This window comes from Anastrepha ludens, chromosome 2, assembly GCF_028408465.1.
Source record: "Anastrepha ludens isolate Willacy chromosome 2, idAnaLude1.1, whole genome shotgun sequence".
In the NCBI taxonomy this organism is placed as follows: domain Eukaryota; kingdom Metazoa; phylum Arthropoda; class Insecta; order Diptera; family Tephritidae; genus Anastrepha; species Anastrepha ludens.
Genome location: NC_071498.1, coordinates 74,778,645 through 74,790,713, shown reverse-complemented (window position 1 = coordinate 74,790,713; position 12,069 = coordinate 74,778,645). Strand labels below are relative to the sequence as shown.

At 40.9% G+C, this 12,069-nt stretch overlaps 1 protein-coding gene and 1 long non-coding RNA gene across 2 annotated transcripts; both read right to left on the bottom strand.

The window, feature by feature from the left end:
* Positions 1-861: 861 nt before the first annotated feature.
* Positions 862-2,718, bottom strand: LOC128858085 (uncharacterized). Its single transcript, XR_008453981.1, has 5 exons — positions 2,436-2,718; positions 2,297-2,359; positions 1,754-1,976; positions 1,338-1,691; positions 862-1,241 (listed from the first exon to the last, which is right to left on the bottom strand). It is a non-coding gene; the product is annotated as an uncharacterized LOC128858085 (long non-coding RNA).
* A 6,877-nt stretch (positions 2,719-9,595) lies between these two features.
* Positions 9,596-10,822, bottom strand: LOC128866997 (uncharacterized). Its single transcript, XM_054108115.1, has 2 exons — positions 10,277-10,822; positions 9,596-9,967 (listed from the first exon to the last, which is right to left on the bottom strand). The coding sequence occupies exons 1-2, from the start codon at positions 10,820-10,822 to the stop codon at positions 9,596-9,598; spliced, it is 918 nt and encodes a 305-aa protein (XP_053964090.1).
* Between the last annotated feature and the right edge of the window lie 1,247 nt (positions 10,823-12,069).

Here is a 12,069-nt window from a genome sequence, read left to right as displayed (position 1 = left end):
TTACCTACGCACTGGAGAGAGATTGGTCTCCGTAAGCCTCCTTGAGTAGCCGAATGGTTTCGGTACTCGTTTTGTTTAGCTTTACGCAAAATTTGATCGAGTAGCGTTGCTCCAACGATCGCTGCATTTTCGCCAATGCAAAATCCTACCACACTTTTAAACCAGCTTTCACGCGCGGAGCAATGTTGACTGCACCGCTGTTGCCAGCGAACTGGGACCGGTTTCTAGTGGAAGGGGAAGGTCCAACGATCATTTTCCCCCACCAGCCGATTCGGTTGATCGCTTGGCAGACGCTCCACACGGAAAGGCTCATTAGTTTTCAATTAAACCCTATATCCTTAAAGCATCTCCTTAAATTTCTGCAGAGGTTTAATTAAATTAAGGGAAGTATTCCCATAATCAGGTTCGAATACTCCCACACTAGATATGGCCAACTTTTCTGTTGATATTATTGTCAGAGCCTATCAAACTCATAACGTTGCTTTTATAAAGATTTTAAGGCATCATTTTTTCGAAACATCTTTATTCAATTAATAATTTCTACTTTAATTCTTACAACAAAGAGAAGACAACCGCCAACCGCCAACCTCAGCCGAAAAGCGGAAGGAATGCAAATTCTCTCAAAAAACCATGAATATTTGAATACCAATGTTGTTCAAAACTAAAACATCAATGTCTATGAACAAAACATCAATTTTTTTTTGATGTTTTTAATAAATTATTGAAAGTTTTAATTGTTTATATAATAATAACCAGAACACATATAACATACTGTTACAAATTTGTTACGTTAAAATTTAAATAAATCCCTCACTCTCACCCTGATCTGGAGATGATGGAGATCGATAGATGAGATTGGTACCGACAAAAACATATGAAATTTGGAGTCAACTTTGGTTTTGTAATTTTCACTTATACTGATTTTTTAATTTTTATGTGCTAATTATTTATTTATCGTCTTTCTCCGATCCCTCAGTGAACTGATTTCCCGTAACCGTATATTCCACGCTCATCACGTAATTGTTTTTATACAGTACCTGGCCATTGAATTATGACCGATGGTAAAAATTACATATATATGGCTTTGAGAGCGAATAAAAAGCAAGCGATTTTAAAGCATTTAAAAAAAGTTTACATAGTTGTTTTTACTAAAAGCTTCTTGACATTTTTTCATACAGGTAGTAGTGGTATTGATGGTTGCCCAGAGAGTGGGACAATCGGCATTAATCGCTGAAGATGATCTGTAAGAAGAAAAACAAAACCACAAAATAGTGTGAATATTCATATCTTCTTACTGCTATATGACAAAGGAAAAAAATGTTTTTTTTTAAACTTACCTTCTTCCAATATTCCGCGTCGAAGTCTTTGTGAAGTTGTGCCCAAAGTTTCCGCCGATTTCGCATACATGGTGTCAGTTTTGACTTTTTTGCTGGTTCCAGAGAACTGTTTCGACGATTTTGCGATCCTGCCTGGTTGAGGTGATGCGTTCTCGGCGACAATTTTGACCACTCTTTCAAGTTAGCAATAAAACGTTGTTGGTATTTTTCCACTTTTTGGCAACATTTACCACAGACGCCTTGGATATTCCAACGGTTCTTGCTATGTCTGCATAGCTCAGGTTCTTAGCTTTCTGCAAGTTGTTGCTTTTGCCCCGATGTCAAATCCCACTTTCTACCCATTTTCTAAAAAAACTGGTTAAATTAAAAAAAAAATGATAATCCACGTGACAAATGGTAATTTTTTTTGTACTTACTGGTGTTATATTTGAGATATATGAATATTCACTATTCAATTCTTTCACTTTTCAGTTGTTAGTTTTTTTATGCTCTTCACTAGGGTGGCCGTTATTCATGTGGAAAAAGTAAAACACCTTTATTTTTTGCGGGACACCCTCTAGAAAAGTAAGGCTACCTAAAAATCTGCAAATTATGAAATCTTAAGCCAATCGGAGAAAATTTAGAGGTTCCGACTAGAGCCTAAAGTCGAAAAATAAAGAAAAATGGGTATTTTTTAAAATTAATCTCAAGTTAAGTAAAATAAAAGTAGTTTATATATGTTTACTGTTCCAAATATTGAAGTTGTAGAATTAGAATAATGCGTTCTTAAAACTATGTTAGTTTCTAAGAAATAATGATTTTATAGTAATATAAATATTAAAAAAGTAAACAAATATTATGTCTCGTGAACAGCTTCAGCAATTTCTAGGCCAGTTGAAGTATCATAGTTAATTTTGGAACTCTCAATAGTTGTTCACCATTTGCATGAGAGATAATGACTGGTAAACGATCTATCATACCTTCTCTACTCCTGTTAATTCAAAAAGAATTTTTCCATCCCAGTGTACTACTCCAGCTGCAACCTATACAAAAATAAAATATGTTTATATATTAAATAATACAAAATAACAACAATTTAAAAATTCAAGTTTTCCATACCTTGAAATTATTTTTAACACATGTAGATATTTTCAATCGACTTTTCTTACGTTCCTCCTCTAATGTTGTGCGATTTATTACAAGTGTATCAACGGGATGCCCAAGTGCTTCTGCGCCTGCAATAAATTAATGAATAGCCGACCTATCAGAAATGTTTCACTTCTCCAAAGATCTTCTCAATGGCCCCAGTACTTCCGTATACATCATTTCAAGTTTCGGATCATCTTGTGTTTCGATATCGCTCTCGCACGAAGAAAAAATTTCTTGATCTATTCAATATTTATTTATAACATTAAATTTAGTGAATTAAATTAATTAAACTTTAAATTCAATACTCATTGTTCATAACTTGAAAACTATAATTTTTGTATATCTTTTAGAATTGCTGTTTCGTTAATTCCAAGCATACATCCTGGACGCCCTTTCTCACGTTGTGAAAGAAAAAACTATTTATCAGTTTCATCCTTCATCATAGATAGAGCATCAATATGTGCGATATCGAAAATATCAAATTGAATCCAACCCTAGGTCAGACATATTCTATTGCTGCGTATGCCATAAACGGCTCCACCCGAACTCCACATCAGTTAGGTGCAATAAGTGCCATGGGTGGAACCACTTTAAGACCTGTTCAGGCCACCCGTGAGTGGACAACTGACTACGTTGCCCCTGCTGTAGAGCCCCATCAGGCAGTAACAACTACAGCGGAATGCACAGCAGGCCCAACGTAGGCAACCTCACGTGTCCCTCACCCCCGTGTTACTACAAACTTACCAAAAAGCTTTAAGCTTCTTCAATACAACTGCAATGAACTCACAAGTAAGGTCGACAAGCAAGCTGCACGCTAGGCCCTCTCTGATCACCAGGGATGGTTATAACGTTCACGCGAGCGAGACAATGGTGGTGGCCTAGCGTTCATAGTCCACCACACAGTGCATTTGATGAAGGCATCGACCGCAGGGACAGCACTTAGAATGTCAAGGTATAGCTGTTCGGACAGGCGATGCCGAGCTCGAAATGTATAATATATACATACCCCCTGTCACCTGATGCCCGCCAGGATATCACCCTGATATATGTGCGCTCATCAGAGGTGAAAACCGATTGGTTGTAGGTAACTTCAATGCGCATCACGATCTTTGGCATTCAAGCCTACCAAACAATCGTAGGGGACAATTACTGACCAGAGCAGATAGACAATTCGACATTCAGCACTGTGAACGACGACGCCCTCACCAGGGTAGTAGGCAATTGCAGCAACTCGCCTGAAATAATAATTACTAGCGCTGGTCTGATAAATAACATAACCTGGCGCCCTATGCTCTCGCTTGCATCAGACCCCTTGTCCCTTATCGTCTCGATTGAGAAACCTGCCGACTTTTTTTCGCGAATCACCGGTCATATTTTAACTTCATCAAAGTTAATTGGGCCGGCTTCGCGGAATTCACTGAAGACACCTTCGCCGCGCTTCCCATTCCCACCGATGTGCGCGCAGGCGAACGCGCATTCCGCAAGGTGTTCACAGCAGATGCGGCTCGTTTCGTCCTAATTTTCCAGCCGATGCAGCCAGTTTAGCAAACGAGCGTAACCACCTACGATCCCGGGGATCCCCGCATAAGGGATCTCAATTTGGGGATCCGGCAACTGGTAGATCTTCATAAGCGGACCAAATGGGTTAAGCATCTGATTACCTGCAATTTCACCACTGCTGTGCGTAAGTGATGGTCCACCGTTAGGTCCCTGTCGAACCCGACGAAGCTATCACCTCCATCTGTTGCACTTCGCCGGACCCGAAGAGATTCGCGAGCTACTTCAGCCGACTTTTTACAGCGTCGTGCCACCAGACGGCTGCAATAACTGACGAACGATAGTACGCCACTTACTTTCTCCAGTGATGAGGTTCAGGGGGCCATCAACAAATCAAAATCATCAAGAGCCATTGGCCCTGACGAACTAAACACACTGATGCTGAAGACACCTGGGACCATTGGGAGTAGGATTTCTCACAAGGGTCTTAAATCTGTCCCTGGCCACTCTAATTATCCCTGACTAGTGGAAACCAGGGAGAGTGGTCCCACTACTGAAACCTGGGAAAGCCACCAACCAAGGGGAATCTTATAGACCGATAACTCTCTTTCCCCAGTAGTGAAGACACTTGAAATCCTCCTATTCCCACTCTTCACGAAACACCTGGCCCCAGCCCCACATCAGCATAGTTTCGGACGAGTGCATAGTATCACCACTGCACTCACCGTCATAAACGCCCAGATAAACCGCGGGCTTAACCAAAACCGCCCCTGCGAGAGGACTGTCCTAGTAGCGTTGGACAGCGACGGGTTGCCTCCTGATGTCCTCCCTTCAACACCTTCACAATGAGGCACAGATGCTCCCTGTAATGGAGCACAACAAACTACTCAGCAAGCAGTTCCTTTTAAGGTTGTACCCCAGATTTCACTCTTGCAGACACCTGCTTGAGCCTGAGCCGCCTCCCAGGCACCGTCCACCGAATGCCGTAATCGGAGTCCAACCACCACCTATAGCAGATGAAGAGCTCCAGCTTCTCCGTGAGACCCGCGAAACACTGGCACAATTACGTTCCGAATACTGTAGCAGGTTAAACTCCTACTTATCCAGAATTGACCCCGACATACCAAACATATGTCCGGCATGTGAAGGTGCCCCGCACGACACTAACCATTTACCATACTAACCATCATTTAACAACTCTCTTCCTCTGGGCCCAACCTGTCGAAACAGCATGTTTCCTGGGCCTCCCTTTAGATGAGCCAGACGAAGACGACCGGTGATACACCCTTCACTGACGGGGCTTCTATTACTGTTAAAACAACAACATTCACTTTCATAACTGTGCAGTCGCTGTCAGTTACTATAGCATTTACTTCAGCGGTGGAAATTCAGCATTCATCAAGATCGCTATAAGCTTTTTTTGTACATATTCCGCGGTAGGCCTTTAAGACACTCCTAGAGTTCCGCTCGTAAGCTTACATTTGTCTTAAAAGTAATGCCTACAGTAACTTTAATATTTGTAGTTTTGTAGTATTTATATAGCTTTTTAAAACTGATACTCCTTCATTGAGATTTTTCCTTTGATTGTTTAAACTTATTTATCCTTTGGTTACACGTTTTGCAACTGACGCAAAGGCCTCTGCAGGAATACGCCTCAGCTTAGGTGCTGTAAAATTTTTAGATTCCTCGTTGAATCAAAAAAGGTGGATGCTTCTTCGAAAGATTAATCTGTCATGCTGCCTTCCATTAAAGATATGTGATCTCTTGTCATATTGCCAGATGCCAAATTATTTAATGCGATAGCAAAAGTTTGATCTCCTTGTTGCTTTATAATTTTGGTTAATTCAAAATATTTGAATAACTGGCATAATCCAGAATCGCATGTGCTGTAAGCATCGTTAGGATTAATAGAAATAATAAATGTATCCCGGACTGTAGATAATTGCTTCAGATCACCGAAAAAAAAAACAATTAAGACACCTCGAAAAGGGTTGCCATATTTTAAATTTGTTTCAGTCTAGCATCATAGGAGCTAATCATTTGAGTCCCTCTCTTTGATATACATATCTGTTGGACAAAATTAAAGATAAACTTCATCGAAAAAGCTAAAATTGTGTTGTATGCTAAGATTATTAGCTCATGGCAGTTACCAACAAACTGTAGGGAATGAATTAAAGTTCAAAGTTCCGCTTATTTTAAAGGAGCACTTGATAAGCACAGCAATGACCGAACAAAAGAAGCAACAAGCAAGGAACAAATACTTCTCTGGATCGGGAATACCAAATGGAACGCATGTTACTGAGCTGCTGCCCTTAGCAGACAAACAGCTGCCGCTTTGTTGTAGTACGATTCACATAATCAAAAAAAAAATTCAAAATCATTTATATTATTTCATTGTATTTTTTTATTTCATTAAAACTTTTGAATTCTACATGATATACAGGTTAAAAAGGGTTCCAGGTTCATAAAAAATAAATAAAAATCACAAACTTAATTCATTCACTTCATAAAATATTAAACTTAAAATTACTTCACATACTTCAAAATTACTTCACTACTTTTGATTTCATTTTCATTCGCTGTGGTTCTTAATTCTAAGCCTTTGTTTTGTATTTGAGGTCCAGCTTCTTTTGCTTAGTTTCCATCTTGTCTTTGAGCCATGTTTTTTTTCTAAGTTTTCTTATTTTTTCCTTTCTTCTTTTATTTCCAATAATTTTAGTTCCCCTTTTTTACCTCGTACATTTTTCTGGTATATCTAACCATTTTTGTAATTTCTGATCGTAATTTGTGACCGTTGCGGCAACACATTTGACTGGCGGGACATATGAAACCAAGGTGGATTTATTATAGGTGACAGCATTCACCCAGCTGAATTTTTCGCCGTAGATATGGCTTACGTCAAAGTGATATGCTTTGTTTGTATGTATTGGTATGTTTACATTCGTATGTTTACATTTGATTACTGATTTTGACGTGATGCTGGGACCAAACGCAACAACAAATACATGTAGGATTTTACTTATATGTGGTTGCTGTCACCTATAATAAATCCACCTTGTATGAAACGTACCGTGGCACCACAATGGAAGTATTGCCGCATATAAACAAGAATCAGATATTTTTAGCATGAAAACAAATATCATATTTCGTTTTGATTGAACAGGTTTTTCTTGGTTGTGAAATGTATTATAAAACTGAGGCTTATTGAAGCGAAAAAGGGATTTAATAGGATTTATAGTTGAGTCGGAGTCGGAACGCACATTCATTCCATTCAGTACAACTTGGTTAAGCCTAGCCTTTTCTCTACTCTTTCAAGCTTTTATCGAAAATATAGAGGTGCATTTGAATCGATTCTAATAATGTAATTTCCATTTATTATATTTTCTGCATTTAATTTTATACATTGTATATTAATAAAAAACACCACCGATAAAAATTTGCGCGATACAAAACTGTTATCCTTTAAGCAGTTGTAATTTTCGCCGCAGTAGATTTACCAGTTTTTATGCATTCCCACATTGCGTACGGCACGTATGTGGCGCCAATGACTCAAATACACATACTCTTTTTTGCTGTCAGTCAAATGCGTTGCCGCAACGGACGGAACGAACCCATCTTGACAGACCTATAAACAGTAGCCAAATTTTGACAACAATGGCGAAGCGAATGTATTTTTTTCGCCAATGGCAATACAGAAAACTAATTTTCGACACTCCCTGGCGATTCGCATCTAACAATTCGAGACTGCTAAATTCGCCTACTTCCTATTTGTGACGTGCTTCGTGATGTTGTACCACAAATGCATGAACCTACCGTTTTAAGCCCAGTCCGAACGGCAGATATTTTTTATGAGGGGCTTTTTCATGGCAGAAATACTCTCGGAGGTTTGCCATTGCCTGCCGAGGGGCGACCGCTATTAGAAAAAGCTTTTTCTATTTGATGTTTATGCACGGAGATTCGAATCTTCTCACTCGCAGGGCTTGGCATATTGCTGATATATCGACTCTTTCCAATCTATGCTCCGCCATCCATTTTGTTTTAAGTTGTGTAAGAAAATAGTGACATAGGATTTTTTCTTAATATTAAAATTTTTAACCAGGGAAAGTAACGTTTCCTTGAGAATTATGGAAGAAAGTTTAATATTCCTGATGCCCGATGTCCCACGAGGGATTAAGGACCTGAAGAAGAAGAAGCAGACGAAGATAGCGATCATATGTTGCCAAATTATTAGCAAAATTTTCCAAAATATAATATATTTAGGATCAACTTTTTCGATAAAAATACCTAATATTTGGAATTATAAGCACTTTTGCAGTTACCTTTTCCCCCACGCCTGTCAATGTCCAAGAGATGACAAAACGCCTTTCAAAATTGCTGTATCAAATTTTGAACAAAGTTCTCACTTAAAATATTTCAAACCGTAACTCGCTTGTGTCCCGAAAACTTTCGAAGGAAGATTAAAGTAATATTTTTAAAGCAAATCTAATTTTTCATAGTTGTGAAATAACTTTGGAACATTATTCGTATATGCTTTTCTATTGAAGCGACGAATTTCTTCCAGTTTTTCTATTACCTTTCGTTGTGACATCATAAATTCCAAAAACTAAAAACGAAATACAAATAAATGTATTTTTTTGCGCTACTGCTACCACCTTGTATGATTTCACTATTTTTATAGTGCCCTAAGCTGTAGATACCCTATGTAATTGGTGTTACTAAGGTTACAGTGGTTTTGGAGTTGCTGGCGCAATTGCGTTACAATTTGTCCAATTAATGTCAACTTCAAAGACGGTCAATTCAGCAATTCTAGGAGTGTCTTAAAGGCCTACCACGGAATATGTACAAAAAAAGCTTATAGCGATCTTGATGAATGGTGAATTTCCACCGCTGAAGTAAATGCTATAGTAACTGACAGCGACTGCACAGTTATGAAAGTGAATGTTGTTGTTTTGACAGTAATAGAAACCCCGTCAGTGAAGGGTGTATCACCGGTCGCCTTCGTCTAGCTCATCTAAAGGGAGGCCCAGGAAACATGCTGTTTCGACAGGTTGGGTCCAGAGGAAGAGAGGTGTTAAATGAGTAGGTTTTAAAGGGCATGTGAAAAGGTGGTTAGTCTCGTGCGGGGCACCTTCACATGCCGGACATATGTTTTGTATGTCGGGGTCAATTCTGGATAAGTAGGAGTTTAACCTGCTACAGTATCCGGAACGTAATTGTGCCAGTGTTTCGCGGGTCTCACGGAGAAGCTGGAGCTCTTCATCTGCTATAGGTGGTGGTTGGACTCCGATTACGGCATTCGGTGGACGGTGCCTGGGAGGCGGCTCAGGCTCAAGCAGGTGTCTTTTTTTAATGTCAGAAACATCATCAAAGGCGCCGTCGAACCAGTGGTATGTGAGGCATGCTCCCACTAACACTATAGGAGCCGCGTTTATGTATGTTGACACAACCAGGTACCTGCGTCCAGGTCCTTCTCTTGTGGACGTATGGAGATCTTACGTCAGCGATGGTATCCACTCCCCCCACAGTTTTCATAAGTGGTTCTGGAGGAAATGGAACATCGGAAAATTTGCCATAGCGCAGTTTTTACGAACTATCGTCTTGCCTTCTGTCTGATATTATTGTGAGTGATTCACTCAAGTGTCTGTGTTTGTCGTCATTCTGTCCGAAAACAGTTCATCTCCATTTCGTAATTGCAACTGTAGTTGCTGTTGCTGGGTCTTGCGCTCCCATTCAATGAATTGGAGTCGTAGCATAATTTTTCCAGTAAACGCTCGAACCGCCACCCATTTAGCACTGGATGAGCACATGTCCTGTACGATGTCATTAGGACTAGCTGAGTGTCCCAAAACCCTTTCCAGTATTGCACGTTCTCGTGCGAAGCGATCACAATGAAAAGCCACGAGTTCCGCGCTTTCGATTGCACTAGGACAGCTTGGGCAGAGTGGGCTTTCTGCCAGCTGAAAGCGGTGGAGATATCCCATAAAGCAGCCATGACCGGTGAGTATCTGCGTAAAGTAATAATCAGTTTCACCATGCTTTCTTTTTACCCACTGCTCGAGATGTGGTATTAACTTTCACGTCCAGCGCCCTTTAAGTGACTCTTCCCATCTTCTTTGCCACTCATACATAGATCTCTCTCGTTCGATGGCTTTTTCTGTTGCCGTTGGTTTAGCTCCTTGCTCGCTATAGAGGCGGGGAAGCTCTCTTGGGTGAATATCAACTGGCAATTTCCCGGCTACAACACATATTGCATCGTCTGACACCGTTCTATATGCACATGAAACCCGTAATGCACTCCGCCTGTGTGTGCGCACCACTTCACGCATGTGAATGTTCTTTGCTTCTGCCCATACCGGTGCCGCATAGAGTATGATTGAGTCCACGACTGTTGATAATAGTTGCCTTCTTTCCCTTTGTGGACCACCTATATTCGGTAGTATTTTTGTGAGAGCGCCCATTACCGCCGCTGCTTTGTTATTAACTGCTGCTAGATGTTGCTTAAAGCTCAATCTCGTGTCGATCATTACACCTAGGTATTTTATTGCCTCCTTTGAGAGTATCTCGTGTCCACCAACTGAGAGTTTCATGGTCGCCTTTTTCTTCCGAGCACTTATCAGTACTGCCTCCGTTTTTTGGGCTGCCAGCTCTAGACCTGCATTGCTGAGCCAACGCTGTATTCTCGTTGCCGCATCATTGCATTTGGCTTCTAGATGATCCAGTCGCTTGTCAACTACAACTACCGCAATGTCGTCCGCATAACCTACGATTGTTGTTTTTGCTGGAAGTTTTAATTTCAGAACCCGATCCTTGTGGAACTCCCCCTTTGACTTCATATGTTTTTGGGCCATCATCAGTGTCATACCGTAAAATTCGTTTGCTGAAATAGCTTCGAATAATGCTCAGTAGGTAGCTTGGTATCTTCAAATTTTCTAGAGACAGCAGTATGTTGGACCAATTTGCCGAGTTGAACGCGTTTTTTATATCCAGCGTTATGAATGCGCAGAGCTTCATAGCAGTGTGCCCTCCGCTAATAGCTTCCCGGGTTATGTTTGTTACGATTCGGATCGCATCTAATGTTGATCTTGCACGCCGGAAACCAAATTGGTTATCGGAGAGACCACCAGGGCCTTCTAAGTCTTCCTGGAGCCGATTACATATGATACGTTCTAATATTTTCCCTGTTGTGTCCAACATGCATAAAGGTCTGTATGCGGCTGGGTGATCAGGTTGTTTTCCTAGCTTAAGTAGCAAAACTAAGCGCTGTAGCTTCCATCTGGTTGGAAAGGTTCCTTCTTCTAGGCATGTGGTATATAAGTCCGCAAATATTTGCGGGTTTGCCCGTATAGCTACCTTTAGTGCATTATTTGGGACGCCGTCGGGACCAGGAGCCTTGCAGTCTTTTATGCGTTTCAGTGTTTGCAAAATAACGTCTGTTGATACTGGTGGAACGTTTCTGCTTGTGTTGACAGCATATTCCTGATCACTACTTTCTGGGGGAAATAGTGCCACTACTATTTGCTCTAAAAGAATCGGACACGTTGGCTGTGGTGGTCTTGGCCCTCTGACGTTTCGCAGCACAGTTTTATATGCCATGCCCCAGGGATCGTCGTCTGCACTGTCTCGCATTTCCTTAAAGCAATTGTTTTTGCTATTCCGAATTGCCTTCTTAAGGTGGAATTTTCGTTTACGATATTCTGCGTGCCGCTCGTTGTAGTTTGATCGGTGGCGTGCTCTTTGTGTCTTTCTTCGTGCTTTGTTGCAGGCTTTCCTAAGGTCGGCCATTTCGGTAGTCCACCAGTAAGCAGGTTTCCGTTTGTTGTTGTATCGGCACCTCGGCATCGACGCATCACACGCGAGTTCTATTTGTGCGGCCATTTGTTTCGCCATACTTTCTGCACCCTCGCAGGAAAGGGAGGCGTTCTCCCAAACTGATTTAAACGCTATGGGGTCGAGTGCCGTTCGTTTCCATTTTTGCTGCCACTTTGATTTCACAAACTGCTGCGTCTCCCCGCCTATTTCGATAACTATAGCTAGATGATCACTATGCGTGTATATAGATTCGTCTACTCTCCATTTGATACTTCTCGCCGTTACACAGTCTGCAAAG